Source organism: Acipenser ruthenus, chromosome 17 (assembly GCF_902713425.1).
Source record: "Acipenser ruthenus chromosome 17, fAciRut3.2 maternal haplotype, whole genome shotgun sequence".
NCBI lineage: Eukaryota > Metazoa > Chordata > Actinopteri > Acipenseriformes > Acipenseridae > Acipenser > Acipenser ruthenus.
The window spans coordinates 28,558,873-28,579,205 of NC_081205.1; the positions used below are offsets into that span (position 1 = coordinate 28,558,873).

Below are 20,333 nucleotides of genomic sequence, written 5' to 3' on the forward strand. Positions count from 1 at the left end.
CTGTGACAGAAATACAATGAGTTTTGGTTGTAAATCTCCCTCCCGACCTGTGAGGGCGCTAAGCAGCGAAAGTAGAGCCCTTTGGATGGGCTAGCCTGACAGTTCCCCAGGCCAGACTCTGTTGCAGGAGCGTATTGACCCGGAAGGGAAACAACGTAGCAGCTGCAGATAGTAGAGACAGCTGCACTCGTTAACCAAGAGGTCATGCGTGATAGCTTAAAAGGGGACAGAGAATCGCAATCTACTCCTTCGCTTGGTTTGAGAAACAAGGAACTGGTAGGACCGGGAGAAATCCTTAAAAATAAGAACAAGGATTTGTGAGTGTTTTGTTTGTTTTGTCACTGTTAGTAATTGTTTTTTTTTTTGTAAATCACTAGACGGCTAAAGGCCTTCACACACCAGATGCGACACGATTTTTTGTGGAGCGACACGACAAATTCGCTGTGAGACCTCTGTGCACACAAGAAGTGATCACAGACACGACGCGACAGCTGGAAATTTTTGGTGCGTGTGGGTGTTGCCGTCAGACCAGGAAATTAAACAATAACAATGGTTGTACAGGCAAAACGGTGCTACTGCGATCATATTTAATAATTAGCAAAATAAACAGTTTAAACAAAACAACAGACAAAACAAAGCAAAGGGCACTCTGGCCAAAGTACAACAAACACTAACAATTCTAAACAAGTATATTTCAGATATAGCAATTGTTTCTCTATTAATTTAGACTCACGTCTCGCCTCTGACATTCTCTCCTGGAGTGCAGAAAGCTGCAGGTTTTTATACAGGTGACCATCTCCCGATTAGGAACAATTAATCAATGAATTAACTTGGGAGAGGGTCACCTTCTGCATGGGGTTTTTAAATAAATAAACAAAACACAAACGCACAGCTTTTTGTCGTCATCTTAAATAATAAATTTTCGTCCGTCTGCACATAAACACAATATATTTATATAATAATAATAGTAGTAGTAGTAATAATAATAATAATAATAATAATAATAATAATAATAATAATAATAATTGAATACCTACATAAATAATAAAATACACACAAGGGGTGGGCACCCATCACAAAGTGAAACGGCTTGATTTCAAACCACATGACATGAAGCTGTTCTCTGATTGCTCAGTTGTGTATTTGTCGCGTGACAAATTCGCAAAAATAGGACCAGGTCTATTTTTTTTTTCATCGCTCATATTGGAATTTGTGTCGCAGCGACGCCGCTTGTCGTGTTGCCTTTGGTGTGAAGGGTGCTATTGAAAAGCATAGGTTTTATTGATTTTCTCGCGTCGCTTTGTCGTGTTGCTCTTCGCGGCGCATCTAGTGTGTAAGGGCCTTAACACGTCTCCTTGGGACAGCAGTACTCGGAAAAACACTACACCACAGTCACTGTATAATTGTTATCACCCACCACGAGCACTACTGCAGGTACCCGGACTGGTAACCGTGTATTGTATTATTGTGGGGCAGATAACGTGTGTTTATTATTTGGATTGCAATCCCTTTATTATTGTTTCTTCCGTTCTTTACACATTGGTGTGTTTTACCGGAGGTTTATTGTTTGGTCACCAGACCTGGATACAATTAAAAACTGTTTCCAACTGGATTATAACTTTCTGTGTTTCAGTACTGCACTGCATTACCCCTGCACCTGCACGTACCACTTACCACCACTTTGCCACAGTGCCCCTTCCACTTTGGCCGAGTATGTTACTCAAGCTGTATATATATATATATATATATATATATATATATATATATATATATATATATATATATATATATATACAGTACCTTGCAAAAGTATTCAGACCCCTGACCAATTCTCTCATATTACTGAATTACAAATGGTACATTGAAATTTCGTTCTGTTTGATATTTTATTTTAAAACACTGAAACTCAAAATCAATTGTTGTAAGGTGACATTGGTTTTATGTTGGGAAATATTTTTAAGAAAAATATAAAACTGAAATATCTTGCTTGCATAAGTATTCAACCCCTGTGCCGTGGAAGCTCCCAGTTTACACTGTTGAAAGAAATTGCCCTAACGGGGACACAGTTACCTTACCATTGGCCTCCACCTGTGAACCATTAATGTTTGCTGTCACATTTGCTGGATAAAAACCCCACTGTTGAAGGATCATTGGTCAGGCTGTGAATCTGAAGGAAAATGAAGACCAAAGAGCATTCTACAGAAGTTAGAGATAAAGTAATACAAATGCATAGATTAGGGAAAGGGTACAAAATAATATCCAAGTGTTTGGATATCCCAGTGAGCACAGTTGGATCAATAATCAGGAAGTGGAAGCGGCATCACACCACCCAGGCACTGCCAAGAAAAGGCCGTCCCTCAAAACTCAACGCTCAAACACGAAGGGGACTTGTGAGAGAAGCCACAGAGAGGCCAACAATCACTTTGAAGGAGCTATAGAGTTCAGTGATGGGAGTGGAGTAATGGTGAACCAGTCAACCATATCAAGAGCTCTGCATAACACTGGCCTGTATGGGAGGGTGGCAAGAAAGAAGCTGTTACTCAAAAAGTACCATCTGAAAGAACGTCTGGAGTTTACCAGAAAGCATGAGAGTGACCCAGCTGCGATGTGGGAAAAGGTTTTGTGGTCAGATGAGACCAAGATAGAGCTTTTTGGCCAAAACTCAAAACACTATGTGTAGTGCAAACCTAACATTGCCCATGCCTCAAGACACACCATCCCTACAGTGAAGTATGGTGGTGGCAGCATCATGCTGTGGGGATGCTTCTCATCAGCAGGGACTGGACATCTTGTTAAAATTGAAGGAAGAATGGATGGAGCAAAATACAGGGAAATACTGCAAGAGAACCTGCTTCAGTCTGCTAAAAAACTGAAGCTTGGGAGGAATTTCACCTTTCAGCGGGGCAATGATCACAAGGCCAAAGCAACATTGGAGGTGCTCAAGAACAAAAAGGTGAATGTCCTACAGTGGCCCAGTCAAAGTCCTGATCTCAATCCCATTGAGAATCTGTGGCATTATTTGAAAATTGCGGTCCCCAAGCGTCGTCCAACCAACCTGAACAACCTGGAGCAAATCTGCCAAGAAGAATGGGCCAAAATCACTCCGACACTGTGTGCAAAGCTGGTACATACTTACCCCAAAAGACTTAAAGCTGTTATTGCAGCGAAAGGTGGCTCTACCAAATATTAATGTGTGGGGGTTGAATACTTATGCAAGCAAGATATTTCAGTTTTTTATTTTTCTTAAAAATATTTCCCAACATAAAACCAATGTCACCTTACAATAATTGATTTTGAGTTTCAGTGTTTTAAAATAAAATATCAAACAGAACGAAATTTCAATGTACCATTTGTAATTCAGTAATATGAGAGAATTGGTCAGGGGTCTGAATACTTTTGCAAGGTACTGTATATATATATATATATATATATATATATATATATATATATATATATACTTTCATTGATTTGACAGACAGGCAGTACTGGCAGGTGAAACTGAGACGCTGCAGCGCTCAGTGTGTTTAATTACACACACAAAATGTTGAAGAACGAGTATTGTGCTATTGTAATTCAGCACGTCTAACAATTGTAATTATTCTTCTTCTTCTTTTAAAACTTACTCCCGACTTTCTCATCCGTTCTCTCCACACTGAACACCCAACCCTGAGTGAGTAAAACGTGCATCAATATATATATACTGTTGTGTCGGGATTCAATTCCCAATTAATTATTCACTTGAATCCCAGCACGTGAATTAATTTGTGCAATCCCGTGCTCACATACTCTTATCTGCACATGAAGTGATTATGCAATCCCCGTGCCTAAATACAAATGTATATTTTTAAATTGCTCGTGCTACAGAGACCCATTTATGTCCCGTGCACAAATACCTATACACCAACGTTAACACACCACACGCAATACATAACACATAACACATAACACACACATGAGTGGGGTACACTGCAACAGTATGGTAACAAAAAAAGATTATAATGTTTTAAAGGGCACATTAGAATCTTTTTTTATTTTATTGTGTTACATGTTTCCATGTGTTGCTACAACTGTTTACGTAAGGGGTGTGTATTGTAGTCAAAATGTAAAAAAATAAAAAAATAAAAATGTAAACAATACACACACCTTACGTAAACAGTTTTTTTTTAAATTAAGGGTTAATTTACATTCTGTTATTTTGCCAGACCAGTAAATACAAGTGTCATTTTTTGTATTGTTTTTAATACATGAAACAAAACACAACTGATTCAGAAAAATAACGTACTTCAATACATTTATTACATGTGTTATTAAATTACATTATTCGGGACCATTTAATTATGGTTTTTTTGTTTTGTTGTTTTTTAATAATTATATTATGAATACACTAATTGAGTTTTTATGCTATTTGTTTAATGCTGAAATTTGTAATATGATATTTCAGGTCGCTTTTCTGTATATGTGTACAGTATAAATATGGTGGTTCTATGTATTTTTATGTATTATGTAGGTCTACTGTACACCTACTACTGTATTTCTAATGTGGGGTTGATGGCATTTTGCCCAACAAGTGTTTCTTTGTATTAATCTCTGGTTTTAGTAATATTATAAAACATTTAGGGACAAAAATACAGAAAAGTAAACCAAAACTAGAAGCTAAAATTGCAAATATTTCTACAGCAACTGTGTACTTCCCAGGTGAACTGATGTAAGCTGGGATAAAAGTGATCCAAACAGCACAGAATATGAGCATGCTAAATGTAATTAATTTGCCTTCATTGAAGTTATCTGGCAGCTTGCGTGCCAAAAAAGCAAGCACAAAGCACATGGCAGCAAGAAACCCAATATACCCTAACACGGTGTAAAATGCTGCTGCAGATCCCAGGTCACATTCTAGAATGATTCTGTCTTTGAAGGAGTGCATGTTTTTATTAGGGAAAGGAGGGGATAGTATTAACCAAAGTGTACATATCAAGACTTGTATGAGTGTAAATGAAAAAACACTTAACCGCTGCTGGACGGGCCCAAACCATTTCATCATATTATTACCAGGAAGTGTAGACCTGAACACCATTAACACGACTATTGTTTTCCCCAGAACACAAGAGAGGCACAGGACAAATGTGATCCCAAAGGCAGTGTGGCGCAACATACAGGACCACTCAGAGGGCTGGCCAATGAAAGTAAGTGAACAAAGGAAACACAGTGCTAATGAAAACAGAAGAAGGAAACTGAGTTCAGAGTTATTAGCTTTAACCATGGGGGTATCTCTATAAAGAAAGAACACAATAGCTATAGCAGTGGTTAAACAGGCTCCAATCAATGAGAATATCACTAACAGTATTCCCATGATTTCTCCAAAGGATAGGAATTCAATGTCCTTTAAGATACATCTGTCTCTTTGCTCATTTGACTTATATTCCAAAGGGCACTTCACACAGTCAATGGAATCTGCACAAACAAAAAAGAAAAAAGGCATTGTTTTTTTTTTTCTCAACGGGATTCTAGTAAAAGCCACATTTCAACAGTTAGTGCCTATTGGCATGTGGAAAACCAATGTCAAATACAAAAAAAAAAAAAAAAGAGCTGATCGTTTCAACACATATATATTTCCAGCAAATTACACGATTATATATTTAAACATTTATTCACAGTAGTAAACCTTGTTTGTTACCTAGAACAATAGCTATAGTTTTTTTGATAGTTAATATACACATAAAATAACTGTGATTGCAATATCCTACAATGTTACACTTAAATATGATTCCTGGGTTTACTATATTATGCCATAGTTCAGTCTTCTGTGCATTCTGCTTCATCATAAATCAGGTATTGTTTGCATACCACTTTGTTAACGTTTACCAAATTCTGCAGACATGCATACAAGACTCCTTCCTCCTGAGCCACACAATCTAAGCCACCACCCCTCTAGTATCTGCTACTGAATGCAAATGCTCTGTTTTAGCACAGGGAAGCATAGAAACAATAAGCCAATGGAAAAAAGCAGACCATCCCCCCTTTGTTTAAATGGCTAGTGTTTTTCTATGCTGATTGTTTGTAAAGCTAAGTGTTAGTTTTTTATGTATCACTTGCTCCTTTTTAGCTTACCAGTTGTGTTGCTGATTTCTGCTGTAGCGCACGGTATGCAGTCAAAACAGCAAATAGGCTTTCCTTTCTGAACAGCCTTCCAAGTGCCTGGAGGACAGCTCTCACTGCACACTGATCTAGGCACCTTGGAAACAGTTAAAAAGGGTTGAGAATTCAGAGAACATAATCACATTAGCAGATGTAGATAGATATTTAAATGTGTTTAATATGTGATTTTTATTATCTTGCCCCAGAGATAATAAAAATCACATAAAAACACATTATGAATAATTAAAAAAATATTTATAAAAAATACAGATTTCAAGTATTATACAATTGTATTTTATTTTTTATTTTTTTTGATGACTACACCTTATGTTGGCCATCTGCCCAAGCAATGCTGACGTTATTCATTACAATCTTTTGTCCTTCCGGCAAAGATTCATCATAGAGGCCAACTGTTACAAATTGTGTTTTGCCCTCTTCATTGAGCTGCCAGTTTACTACTTCATATCTTGCTGCTGGATCCCCATTCTCGTCAAAATAAACACTCTCTCCACTCTTGATAGTGAAATTAACTGTTTTCAGATAATGTAATACCTAAAAGAAGACAGTATATTAGTATAGTGGTGCACACATGGATTTAATTTCTGATAGTATTAACACTGTAGTAAAACATAATCCTTTACTGTACCTGCCATGGTTCAATCTTCGTATTGCTGGCACATGGCATATCTGCAAAAGGTCCATTTTTGCATGTAATCAGATTGTGTAGTGAATGGGCGATAGCATACATTGCTTTATAGACATTATTGGTAATCCTCAGATCAGATACATCAGTGTATTGATTGTTTATATATTCGAAACTCTCTGATCCTGTGCATGGATTTACTGTTGCAGTCTTTTCTTGAGAAGCCAAGTTACAACTAAACACTGATTCCCAGAATGTGTTCAAACCCATGTTACCGGGTGTGTAAGATGGCCGAACATGCTGTAAAAATTCTTTCAATCCTGTTATTTCTGCATTACTGACAGCAAGTCCAATTACCCCACCAAGAACTCTGTAACCTGCTTCCCTTTTATGAGATTCAGCAGAAGTCCAAGCTTCAGTGCCTACCCACTGAAATCCAGTAACATTCTGAAGCAACAGTTCTTTAACCAGAACTTCAAGATCTATGTAAGAAGTGAAAGCTACAATAACCTTTGAGGTTGACTTTTTTATAACATCTACCGTTTTAATTAGTTTTTCTCTTGGATACGTTCTGTAAATAGTCTCTGAATACTCAATGCAAACCCCCTCTTCTTGGGCTGCTTTCACAAAGGTAGCCATTCCTGTGTTGCCATAGTCATCATCATTTCTAATTGCCCCAATCCAAGTCCATCCAAAATGCTTTACAAGCTGTGCCAGAGCTCTGCTTTGATAATAATCACTTGGTATGGTTCTGAAAAATGAAGGAAATGCCTTTTTGTTGCCGAGACATGCACAGGTTGCAAAATAACTTATCTGTGTTGAAGAAAAATAGGAAATAACAAAATCATTTAATTATAAAAATAAAATAAAACATTATGTAACACATAAGGCAACCTTTAAAGGGGTCAACATATATAATGAAACATTGTATTCTAAATGATAAAAAAGTCTGTGTTGAAAGTATTAGCATATTAAATGATTACTATGAATATAAAGTAAAGATGTTCATTTAACAAGGTAATCCAAAAAGGTACATGTACAGGTTATGTAAACACAGTGTTACAAACAGTTTCTTGTTCTTTGAACAGTCATTTTATATATATATAATTAAAAACAATATTGCTACAGTAATTTGATGATCAGATCAATCTAAATAGGTTTGTTTTTCAGTGACACTCCAGTTTTTTTTTTATTTTATTTTTTTTGCAGCAGGTTTATGGCTTTGATTAGGAATAATATTACAGCTTTACATGTATTTATCAATATTAAACAAAGCATTTTTTATAAGCTTGACTTATGCCAGTTATGTCAGTAACTTTTAACTTGTTCAGCTAACATGTTATACTTTATTTCTAAAAAAAAAAAAAAATGTACATGATATTTGTCATATAAATTTAATATATTTCTCACCATTGGAATATGAAAAGGTCTAAGAGTTGTTGCGACTCCTCTGCTTGGTGATGACCCAGAATGTCCTATAAAAGCAGGAACAGTAGATTGTTTGCAGGAGTTGAGATCCGTTCCTTCTTCCTGTCCATTCACTAAAGTCAATGCTGCTCTTACAGCCATAGGTGTGGAACTGCAATCATCATATATCTTATAGCCCAGAGAAACAGTAGGAAGTAGCTCTGAACTGTTATTTATTTCTTCAATAGCAAAGATCATACTCTGGGCAAATTGAAATTCTCTTACATTTAAACTGTAAGGAAAATGCACAATGAATAATAATTAAAAAGGCATCAGGCCTACAATAAAAATGAAGTATTTTCTTGTTTTAAATCCCTTTAAGCTGAATGATTGTTTGTGTATTTATGTTGGAGATTATCCCTCTTCAGTTATTGTATGTTCTAATTTAAATAAAAGGTCATTTTTTAGCTTGTTTGCCTTATTTTTACTGTAAACAAGCTCCCCAGGCTGATATTATACACTAAACAATGAAAAAGCAGTCAAATGATAATTGCATGCTAAGAAATGCACTTGTAGCTTTGTTTGAATAATTTAATTAATTTATTCTATCGAACAATAAACAAAACATAAATTATATGATTCAAAACAATGTGACTATGAAACATTATCCATTTAATATTTGAATCAATTAATATTCCCAATTCAGACATTTTGTTAAATTACAGGCTATTATTTAAAGGGAACAGAATGTAAAATAAAGAGTATCTGTAGCCTAATGATAGAACAAAATATACCTGTAATTATCTTACCCTTCGCATCTTGGTGGTTCAGGAATGACATTATATGTGGGTTTGGCATCAAGAAGACTGTCATGAAATGAAAAGATTCCTCCAATTATAATGTCTCCATCCTTTGAAAAATGAGGCAGTTCTTGTGTTCCTTGTAACCTGCAAACAGTTTCTTCTGCCCTTGTTAAGAGAGCAGTTAATACGACGAGCAGGAGTAGCATTTCAAAATGGTCTTTCTGATTAGACTTGCAAAACTATGACTTCATGAGTTTAAATAGTATGTTGTGAAATCACCTGAGATTAAATTATCCAAGTTAAAGTTCTTACTCTCAAATCGTGTATTCTCAAAGGTAAAATAAATCTGGAAGGCCAACTGAATTGTAATCATAATCTTGCTGTAGGTATGAACTTGCAATTAATCAGAGCACTTTGTGATTGCTGCAATGACCTTGTTGGAGTCTACCAAACACAATGCATTATCTCCCACTGGAGATGTTAGAGACATGCAGCATGTAACTTGTGTGTATCTATAGAGGCTCAATTGTGAACTTGTTAATTGTTTTCGTTAGCAAAGGTTATTGAGTATTAGAATCCACTGCAGGGATTCACAGTATAGCTGCACCATCTATATCTCACAATCTATTTTACGTGTAGCTATAGCAGTACATATTCAATTGAGGTGAAACTTGGTTCAGAGTTATTAAAAGTCTCGGAATCTGGTGGTATATTGAGTAAATGCTATTGATTATGCCCCTGGGTATGCTTTGTTTTTGTCCACATTTCGTCATAATTTATTACTGCTTCTCATTTACTATGTTTTTCAAAATCTCCAGTATTTTTGTGACAGTCTCTGAGCAATAGCGTGCAAGGTGGAAATGTTAAAATGTTTAGGTAATACTAGTAGTGTAAATATTTAGATTTGTGCTAGTGTACAAATGTAGTGTGAATGACATTGTGTATTATTATTGTTATTTATTTCTTAGCAGGCGCCCTTATCCAGGGCGACTTACAATTGTTACTAGATATCACATTATTTTTACAATGTGTATGCACACTGAGTCTTCTGGTGCTCGAGGACCTCCTTTCAAATGAGATGTGATGTCCTAAGGGGCATAGCCTGGTGAGCAGATATTAAAATCAATAAGTTGGGCAGGGAGGAAATGAAAAAACAACATTAAGAAGAATTATTGAAGTTGATACATTCTGCTGTATTCGCCTCACTTGATTTTCAAGGTGTGGTATCCGAAGCATAATCAACAAGTACAGAGAAACATCATCTGTAATTGACAAAGCGATGACTGGAAGACCCAAAAAAGCTGTCTAACAAGGATGAACAATACAGTACGAAGGTCACTCTTGAAATCAGGACTTAAATAATGTGTTGCTGTAAGAATACCTCTGTGAAGAATGGGAAGAAGACAAAACAATGGTCAAAGGTGCTTTGGACTGTTTATGGATGGACAACGACACATGTACTTTCTGCCAGTTCTATTATCAATTCAACGCTTGTCTTCTTCCTATTCCTTAAGGCATTACCTAAAAACTTGCAAATAGCTTTGCGCTTGTTTAGTACATTTCACCCAAGACTTCCGACTCGTTTGCGACTATTGCGACCGGCGCAACACTTTAGTACACATACCCCTAAGAGTTTTATATATACATAGAAAAGCCATGAAACTTGATAATGACATCCTTTAGCAGTCCTGATTGGCAAAGCATTTCATTGACTTGTCTAAATATGATGAGCAACATCAGTGTAGTGCATCAAACTGAAAAGGGAAGGTACTTCTCTCCCATTAGAGAGGAGGAAACTTGTGACAAGGATATAATAAGGTCCTCATTTTCATGTACATTTTTGTATTTGTGTTATTGCACAAAGTAGTGTAAATTACATTGTTTATCTATACTTCGCCTGCTTGCCGGGATGGTGACTTAAAGATTAAAAAAAGGATAATCTACTGTAAACTGTGAAAAGGCATGTTGGAATATTACTTTTGTTTACAATTTAAAATAATTCAAGCTTTTTTTTTAAAAAAAAAAAAGCATTACAATAAATCAACGCATAGAATAACATGACAAATCACACAACTTAAAGTGAGAATGTATTAAAGCCATGTAGTTGTTGGTAGAGTAGACCGTAAAGGAGACTGCATTCAGATCAAGTATGAATTTTATTTAGTAAATATTTTACATACTAGTTGAATGTGCTATGGACGGGTAGGTGCATGACAAAACAGTGGATTTATGATTTTGCCAGATTTGGAGAAAATGTTTGGTTACCTGTCATTTAAAAGAAGCAAATATCATATAACATTTTATTCTACATGGTTTGAAATTACCTTACACACATATAATATGCTAAAACACTTTAAATGATCCTTAAATATTAAAAAAATAAACAACTGTTTCAAACAAACACCTACAATCATATTTATATTTATATGTACCTGCATTCTTTCTGTGTGCAACTTTTTGAAACTTCTTTGACTAATATTTTTTTTTTTTTCTGCTGTGTAAACCTATAAGATTGTGAATGCAATACAAAAATTGTAGTTAAGTGTATGTTTAAATCTTCACACTCTAGAACACCTGTATACATGTTAGTGATTTATTACAAAGAAAACAAAAAAGAGCAAAATTTAAACAGTCATACTGTAGTGTGTAAGTTTATTTTTCAAAGTGACTTTGAGGGCACTTTTCCCATCAAATGTTTTTTGGTATTTTTCTCAGGTTGCAGTATTATAATGTAACATTTGGGAGCAAAAATACAGAAGAGCAAACCAAAACTAGAAGCTAAAATAGCAAATATCTCTACAGCTACAGTGTACTTCCCAGGTGAACTGATGTAAGCTGGGATAAAGGTGATCCAAACAGCACAGAATATGAGCATGCTAAATGTAATGAATTTAGCTTCATTAAAGTTATCTGGAAGCTTCCGGGCCAGAAAAGCGAGCACAAAGCACATGGCAGCAAGAAAGCCAATATACCCTAACACAGCATAAAATGCAGCTGCAGAACCCAGGTCACATTCTAAAATGATTCTGTCTTTGAAGGAGTGCATGTTTTTATGAGGTAAAGGAGGGGACATAGCCAGCCAAAGAGTGCATATTAAAGCCTGAATAAATGTAAATGCAAAAACACTTAACCGCTGCTGGGCGGGCCCAAACCATTTCATCGTATTATAACCAGGAAGTGTAGACCTAAAAGCCATTAACACGACTATTGTTTTCCCCAGAACACAAGAGATGCACATGACAAATGTGATCCCAAAGGCAGTGTGGCGCAACATACAGGACCACTCAGAGGGCTGGCCAATGAAAGTAAGTGAACAAAGGAAACACAGTGCTAATGAAAACAGAAGAAGGAAACTGAGTTCAGAGTTATTTGCTTTTACAATGGGAGTATTTCTATAAAGAAAGAACACAATAGCTATAGCAGTAGTTAAACAGGCTCCAATCAGTGAGAATATTACTAATAGTATCCCCATGATTTCCCCAAATGACAGGAATTCGGTGTCCTTTAAAATGCACTGCTCTCTTTGCTCATTTGACATGTATTCCACAGGGCACTTCATACAATCAATGGAATCTGAAAGAATGGTATACAAGTAATAATTAAAGCCTGTTGGCACATTCTGTTTTTTGGTTTTTATTCATTAAACCGTCATCTTCCGCTGCTACTACTGTACACAACAGCAGGGCTGTATGTTAACTGTGTTTTAGCTTATGGAAACAAAACAAAATTAAACAGGAAGGAGGGGAAAGAGATATCGCTCTGTTTTTGTCAGTGTTGGTGTTTGTTATATAGAGTTCACATATTTTTTTGTTGCGTTATTACAAGATAATATTGTATTTACAAGATAATAATAGATTGTTTTCATCAGCGATAAAGATGTCATAGTGTAGCAGAAGTGATGTGCAGCTGAACAGTGAAAAAGTTTTCTATAACATATATTACAGTACTTTGTACTAGTTTATCATTAGGTACAACCATACACCCATTTTATAGGAAAATAAAGAGACTGAAGAACTGTCTATTTATTGTGAAATAATGCAATAATTATTGTGAAATCATGCAATATTATCTCGTAATAACGCAATACATCTTTTTGCGAGGAAATAAAAAATAATAAAAAATGGAACGGCACTATTAAACCTGCAAAGACTTTTTTTTTATCTTTTGTTTGTTATGGCCCTATGTGTAGTGTACATATAAAACTCATTTGATCACCAACATTTTAATAAATGTAATATGCTGGAAAACTGACCACAACTAATCTTACTTAAACTGCGTCTTAACATATGTGTTTTTAAAAGATTTCCATTGATGTTTAATTTATTGCTTTTCAATTACCTGTCTGATTGCTGATTTCTCCTTCAGCACATGGTATGCAGTCAAAGCAACAAATAGGCTTTCCTTTCCGAACAGCCTTCCGAGTGCCTGGAGGACAGCTCTCACTGCACACTGATTTTGGCACCTTAAAAAATAATTAACATTTTTAAAAAAACGTGATGCTATATGAATTGGCTATCAAGGTTTATTTATTTGCTAATATGTGCTTTTTTGTTTTCTTGCCTATAAAAAGTTAGAAAATTATGCAAAAATGGACTAACTAAGCTATAAAAAAGTTAAAAAATACTATTCATAAAAATATATTTTGCATACACTGTGTGTGTTTATGTATGTATGTAATATTTATATATATATATATATATATATATATATATATATATATATATATATATATATATATATATATATACAGCTCTGGAAAAAATTAAGAGACCACTGCAAAATTATCAGTTTCTCTGGTTTTACTATTTATAGGTATGTGTTTGGGTAAAATGAACATTTTTGTTTTATTCTATAAACTACTGACAACATTTCTCCCAAATTCCAATTAAAAATATTGTCATTTAGAGCATTTATTTGCAGAAAATGACAACTGGTCAAAATAACAAAAAAGATGCAGTGTTGTCAGACCTCGAATAATGCAAAGAAAATAAGTTCATATTCATTTTTAAACAACACAATACTCATGTTTTAACTTAGGAAGTGTTCAGAAATCAATATTTGGTGGAATAACCCTGATTTTCAAGCACAGCTTTCATGCGTCTTGGCATGCTCTCCACCAGTCTTTCACAGTGATGTTGGGTGACTTTATGCCACTCCTGGCGCAAAAATTCAAGCAGCTCGGCTTTGTTTGATGGCTTGTGACCATCCATCTTCCTCTTGATCACATTCCAGAGGTTTTCAATGGGGTTCAGGTCTGGAGATTGGGCTGGCCATGACAGGGTCTTGATCTGGTGGTCCTCCATCCACACCTTGATTGACCTGGCTATGTGGCATGGAGCATTGTCCTGCTGGAAAAACCAATCCTCAGAGTTGGGGAACATTGTCAGAGCAGAAGGAAGCAAGTTTTCTTCCAGGACAACCTTGTACTCTTAATTTTCTCTTAATTTTTTCCAGAGCTGTATATATATATATATATATATATATATATATATATATATATATATATATATTATTTTATTTATTTATTTAGAAAAATATTTCCAATGGCCTCACCTTATCCTGATCACCTGTCCAAACAATGGGGATATTATTCATTATAAATCGACGTCCTTCTGCTAAAGATGCATCATAGAGACCAACTGTTACAAATTGTGTTTTGCCCTTTTTATTGAGCTGCCAGTTTACTAATTCATATCTTGCTGTTATATCCCCATTCTTATCAAAATAAACAGTCTCTCCATTCCTGGTAGTAAAATTAACTGTTTTCAGATAATGTAATACCTAAAATAAGGCAATAATATTAGTACAATGATGCACACATAGATTTAAATCGAATTGCTTATACTATAAATCATAATCCTTTACTGTACCTGCCACTGTTCAATCTTCATATGGTTTGTACATGTCATATCTGCAAACAGTCCATTTTTGCATGTAATCAGATTGTGTAGTGAATGGGCTATAGCATACATTGCTTTATAGACATTATTTGTAATTCTCAGCTCAGATACATCAGTGTACTGGTTGTTTATTTCTCCAAAACTCTCAGATCCTGTGCATGGATTAATATTTGAAGTATTTTCATGAGTAGTCAAGGTACAACTGAAAACTGTTTCCCAAAACGTGTTCAAACCCATGTTCCCTGGTGTGTAAGATGGACGAACATGCTGTAAAAATTCTTTCAATCCCGTTATTTGTGCATTACTGATAGCAAATCCAATTGCTCCACCGAGCACTCTGTAACTTGCTTCTGTTGCTAGAGTTTCCTTAGAAATCCAAGCTTCACTGCCTATCCACTGCAAGCCAGTGACATTCTGAAGCAACAGTTCTTTTAATAGAAAATCAATATCTATGAAAGAAGTGAAAGCCACAATAACCTTTGAAGAAGATTCTTTTATAATATCCACAGTTTTAAGAAATTTCTCTCTCGGATTAGCTCTGTAAATAGCTTCTGAATATTCAATGCAAACCCCCTGTTCTTGGGCAGCTTGCACAAAGGTAGCCATTCCTGAGTTGCCATAATCATTGTCACTTCTGATTGCCCCTACCCAAGTCCATCCAAAATGCTTCACAAGCTGTGCCAGGGCTCTGCTTTGATAATAATCACTTGGTATGGTTCTGAAAAATGAAGGAAACTCCTTTTTGTTGCTAAGGCATGCACAGGTTGCAAAATAACTTATCTGTATTGAAGGAACATATAAAATAACAATTCTGCAAATGTTAAGCGAAATGGTAAAGGGAAACACATACTTTATATAAATTAATCTTAAAAACAATAACACATGCTAAAAAACATCAATTTAACTATTTGTGGAACATGTTATACTAGTAGAATGTATTTTATAATTCATTATCTTTAAACACATTGCAATATCAGTAACATGTATAAGAATTGAAAACGGATTAATTTATTTTTTTTACCAGTTAATATTTAATTACATTAAAGTGCTATATTTTTTTTAATGAACACAATACATTAAACTTGCTTTTTGTTTGCAGTAGGTTAAGGGACTTATTTAAAAGTAGTATAAGATCTGTATAGGTCACCACTAACATAACTTTTGCCACATATGTCAGTTTACTGTATCTTTAAGTAGTTTTTAACCTAGTATCATGTATTTCCAAATGTTTTGCTTTATTATACAGTTTTGATTTTTTATATAAAAAAATGGATTTTAAAATATAATACATTCCTCACCATTGGAATTTGAAACGGTCTAAGAGTTGTTGCGACTCCTATGCTTGGTGATGACCCAGATGGTCCTATAAAAGCAGGAACAGTAGATTGTTTGGTGCAGGAGTTGAGATCCGTTATTTCTTCCTGTCCATTCACTAGAGCCAGTGCTGCTCGTATTGCCAAAGGTATGGAACTACAACCATCATATAACTTGTAGCCCAGAGAAACACCAGGAAGTATCTCTGAACTGTTATTTATTTCTTCAATGGCAAAGATCATAGTCTGAGCAAATTGAAATTCTCTAAAATTTAAACTGTAAGGGAAATGCACAAAATAATTATACATATTTAAAAAAAGACTACCCTCCCCAATCAGTTATGGCTCCAACCCAACTGACCTTTTAATGCAATTGTGATTAAAGTACATGCAGCAAATATCCCACACTGTCATTTTGCATTCTGCATTGTTAGTAAATGGAAAACATTATAGGTATCCCTGCATTTGTCGGTCATTTTACTTCTTAAAATCAATTTATTAGGGAAGATAAAGTCAAAAAATCGTAAATATGTATTATTGTTAATACAGAAATGTACCAGCATATTTATTTGAATAAAGTATGTGTGTTAGTAAGTATAAAAACAATATCCAGAAATTAAATGTGCAATGTTGTCTTTCACAGTATGTAAAAGTTGTACGTACAAATAATAACAAACAGTAATATTTATAACACAAGAAATAAATATATAGAGTAGTCTGTAACCTAATAATAAAACAAACAGTAATATTTATAGCAGAATAAATAAATATATAAAGCAGAGTAGTCTGTAACCTAATAATAAAACAAACATATTTTGAAATATGTTGTAGTTTTAACTTACTCTTTGCATTTTAGTGGTTGAGGCATGGCATTGAATGCAGGTTTGGCATTTACAAGGTTATCATGAAATGAAAAGATTCCCCCAATTATAATGTCTCCATCCTTCGAAAACAGAGGCAATTCTGGTCTGCCTTGTAGCCTGCAAACAGGGTTCTCCGCCCCTGTTAATAAAGCAGTTAATACTACTGCGAGGAGTAACATTTCAAAATGTTCTTTCTCATCAGACTCATGAAAATTTGATTTCACGTGTTTAAATAGTATGTTGTGAAATCACCTGGGATGTAATTACTGAGTCAGTTCTCCGTCTCACCAGTGCATTCATTCTCAAAGTTAATTAAATTTCTGAATTAATCTGCCCCAGGAAAAAGAATAACTGAATATCAATCTATGTCTGAAACCAGTGAATCTGACTTAGTAATTGTTTTATTTTTTTTCTAACAATGTGAAAGCAGTAGCAAATTCACTGGACAGAAGCGAGGGCTGCGGGAAGAAAGAAACCTCGGGAATTGATAATAGGAGAGATGTACTTTGGGATTTAGATGAGTAAGGAAATTCCCCTTGGCTCGCGGAGAGCCACCTTCATGGTGAAACCGATACGATTGCTCTCCAAGGCTTGGAAGCAACCAATACTTCCCATAAGGGGAACCTAGAGGTGAGAAAAAGGGATGAATACAGGGTTAGGTAGATTTGGCTGGGGGTCCCCTTGTCTTGCTGAGAACCTTCCTGGAGGAGGACGAAGCCAGCCACGGCTGGGCTTCTAAGGTTGGGAAATGAGCTTCACTTACCCCCAGAGGTGGAGCGGCAGTTGAAGAGGAGGAAAGCATAGTGGGGGAGGAAGGGAGACAGACAGAGAGCAAGCGCATAGCTTGGGGTTTAAATAGGGGTTTAGCAAATGTTATTGGTAGAAAGGAAATAAGGGGTAGCCCTCACTTATGCCCCTCGAATAACACCCAAGGTAACAACAACAGGCTACTGAAATGTGGCTCAATACCAGTGCATCCCCACCCTGCCCTACCCCTGCCAATGTGAATCGCTTATCAAGTGAATTCACCAGAGTAGATCGTACAGTTCCAAGCCATGCCAGTTGACATATTTCTCATGGCGTGGCATTTTATATAATATGACACCTGTTTTCTTTATTATTTATTTATTTTTTACACACATATAGTTTTACATCTTTCTAGAGAACTGCTGTACATATAAAGTATTTAGAGAAACTTATTCATTTGTTAAGAGACTTTTCATCTATTGAAAATATCAGAATCTCACAGGGAATTGAAGCTGTGGTCATTCTATATAGAGAGGATAATTAGAAAGATATGGCACATTCCATATGCAGTTTTAAACAGACTTTCAAATGTAATCTATTACTATTAAACACCCAATAGTGCTATATACAGTTCCTGATTATGTTGATTTATTAATATATATATTTGTATAGTACATTATTTTGTATTATATTAATGTATTTCTCAGCTGCATACACTATTTTGCTTAGTAGCCTAACTAATGTCCTATTTGAAATGTACTATTTGGCCCACTACTACCATAAATGTGTTACTGTTAAGTAAATGCAGAGTAAATGTAAATGCTATAGTGTGCTTCAATATACAGCAGGGTTCCTCAATTGGCAGGGTTCCTCAATTGGCCTTCCTTTTGGCCTGTCAAGCATCAGCTGTACTTCATTACAAAAGCTGAAATTGCTGATACGCAAGATTGTAATGTCACCACTGTCTACAGGGTGTCTGTGTCCCCTAACAAGCGTTTTTTTGTTTTTCTTTTGGCAACCTAAACAGGAACAAGCCAGCTTTCTGATGAGATTTCATTTTGGCTGCGTCATAAATTTCTGCCTATTTAGCTTAGTGTTTGTGCGATTTGAAAACAGGTATGGAGTAATATTATTTTCTTTAGTGCGTAGAAACACTGAATATTCTTACAAACATTGCTGCATATATGAAATATTTTTCATTCAAATCCTACAAACTGTAAAAATATGTTAGTAGCAGTGTGGCAGGGCAAAAGCCCTGCAAGTGTAAATAATGTATTGTATTGTTGTGTATGTATAGTTTAAAAATATATATATATAATAAGTGTGCACTAGATATGGTAGGTTTTTGCAGTTGTACATAAAGTTGTAAATTTTTTAATTTAAGTTTGGCAGGGATGGGGTTAAAACCAACTCTGCCAAATCCATGTGCGGAATGTGGCTGGGGCTTAATTGACTAATTGATGATCAATTAAGACCAGCCACATGGTATAAAAAAGGTGCTGGAAAGCCAGTTCTTTTGTTCTAGTTCCAGCAAGCATGTAGCCTCACTACTGTGAGTGAGTGAGTGAGTGAGTGAGTGAGTGAGTGAGTGAGTGAGTGAGTGAGTGAGTGAGTGAGTGAGTGAGTGAGTGAGTGAGTGAGTGAGTGAGTGAGTGAGTGAGTGAGTGAGTGAGTGAGTGAGTGAGTGAGTGAGTGAATTTTGATCCCACCACAGTTTATGTTAGTATCTCAGAGAAGGTTCCGGAGCGGGACCTCCCTTTTAGTGGGAGCAGCGCTAAGCCAGTGTTTGGCAAACTTTTGTTTTTAGCTGTTTTCTCACTGTATTTTGTTTTGCATTTTTGGAGCTCTTATTTTGATTCCACTCTGTCTGTGTATGTCCTTGTGCACTAGGGCTATCATTGCTGGTACCCTAGTGGCGGCCACCTGTCACAACATTTTGTTTATTTGAATAAAACCTGGACGCCTGAGTGGCATGGTCAACTGCATCCCTCTGTCTCTCTCTCATCATTCAGCAGACACACACAACTAAAGTAGCAGGTACTAAGACCCCCTGTTACAAGAAGTCACTCAACAACAGGGCATGTGTAAAGCATATTACAGAATTTGTAGCATCCACCAGTGCCTTGTAAAACCAGTCTAATCTGGCATCACATGGGAACAGACAATTCTGCCGGATAATACAATGTGCTGGTTTACAGACGTAGCTACTGTAAAATATAATACTGTTCCTAGAAAAAAGGTATAAATGACAAACTTGGTATGATATAGTGCCCATTTTATATTTCATTTATATATTGTGTTATTGTTTTTTAAATGTGAATCTTCAAGCACACTGTAAAAGAGCAACTTTGAAGCTGTCTTTAAAAATGAACCTGCATTTCCTAATGTGGGGGCTACAACGCTAGAATGAATGTGTTTTTATACCATGTTAAAATGCCCCCATCCCCCTGCATGGCGGTCACATTACAGAAGCCACAATATCCCCATTTGTGCGGCTCCATTCATTTTTGTTGTAATAACAACAT

The 20,333-nt window shown here is 35.6% G+C and overlaps 2 protein-coding genes across 2 annotated transcripts; both read right to left on the reverse strand.

Annotated features, from left to right (window-relative positions):
- Nucleotides 1-4,485: 4,485 nt before the first annotated feature.
- LOC117423307 (extracellular calcium-sensing receptor-like) lies at nucleotides 4,486-9,191 on the reverse strand. The gene is made up of 6 exons (XM_058990312.1): nucleotides 8,992-9,191; nucleotides 8,186-8,474; nucleotides 6,779-7,588; nucleotides 6,502-6,684; nucleotides 6,106-6,229; nucleotides 4,486-5,448 (listed from the first exon to the last, which is right to left on the reverse strand). The coding sequence occupies exons 1-6, from the start codon at nucleotides 9,189-9,191 to the stop codon at nucleotides 4,535-4,537; spliced, it is 2,520 nt and encodes an 839-aa protein (XP_058846295.1). The 3' UTR covers nucleotides 4,486-4,534.
- Nucleotides 9,192-11,183: 1,992 nt separating this feature from the next.
- On the reverse strand, nucleotides 11,184-17,245 carry LOC117423311 (extracellular calcium-sensing receptor-like). The gene is made up of 6 exons (XM_058990313.1): nucleotides 17,041-17,245; nucleotides 16,184-16,475; nucleotides 14,856-15,665; nucleotides 14,539-14,766; nucleotides 13,324-13,447; nucleotides 11,184-12,558 (listed from the first exon to the last, which is right to left on the reverse strand). Exons 1-6 carry the CDS (start codon nucleotides 17,238-17,240, stop codon nucleotides 11,645-11,647), a joined length of 2,568 nt encoding a protein of 855 aa, XP_058846296.1. The 5' UTR covers nucleotides 17,241-17,245; the 3' UTR covers nucleotides 11,184-11,644.
- Nucleotides 17,246-20,333: the final 3,088 nt, after the last annotated feature.

What these genes read in the sequence shown, in the direction of transcription:
- LOC117423311 (XM_058990313.1), bottom strand. Translation starts at nt 17,240, where the DNA reads ATGTTACTCCTCGCAGTAGTATTAACTGCTTTATTAACAGGGGCGGAG. An exon ending in GACCGTTTCAAATTCCAATG is followed by an intron (nt 15,666 to 16,183) that starts GTGAGGAATGTA and finishes CCTTCAATACAG; the next exon opens with ATAAGTTATTTTGCAACCTG. An exon ending in TGAAGATTGAACAGTGGCAG is followed by an intron (nt 14,767 to 14,855) that starts GTACAGTAAAGG and finishes GCCTTATTTTAG; the next exon opens with GTATTACATTATCTGAAAAC.
- LOC117423307 (XM_058990312.1), bottom strand. Translation starts at nt 9,191, where the DNA reads ATGCTACTCCTGCTCGTCGTATTAACTGCTCTCTTAACAAGGGCAGAA. An exon ending in GACCTTTTCATATTCCAATG is followed by an intron (nt 7,589 to 8,185) that starts GTGAGAAATATA and finishes TCTTCAACACAG; the next exon opens with ATAAGTTATTTTGCAACCTG. An exon ending in CGAAGATTGAACCATGGCAG is followed by an intron (nt 6,685 to 6,778) that starts GTACAGTAAAGG and finishes GTCTTCTTTTAG; the next exon opens with GTATTACATTATCTGAAAAC.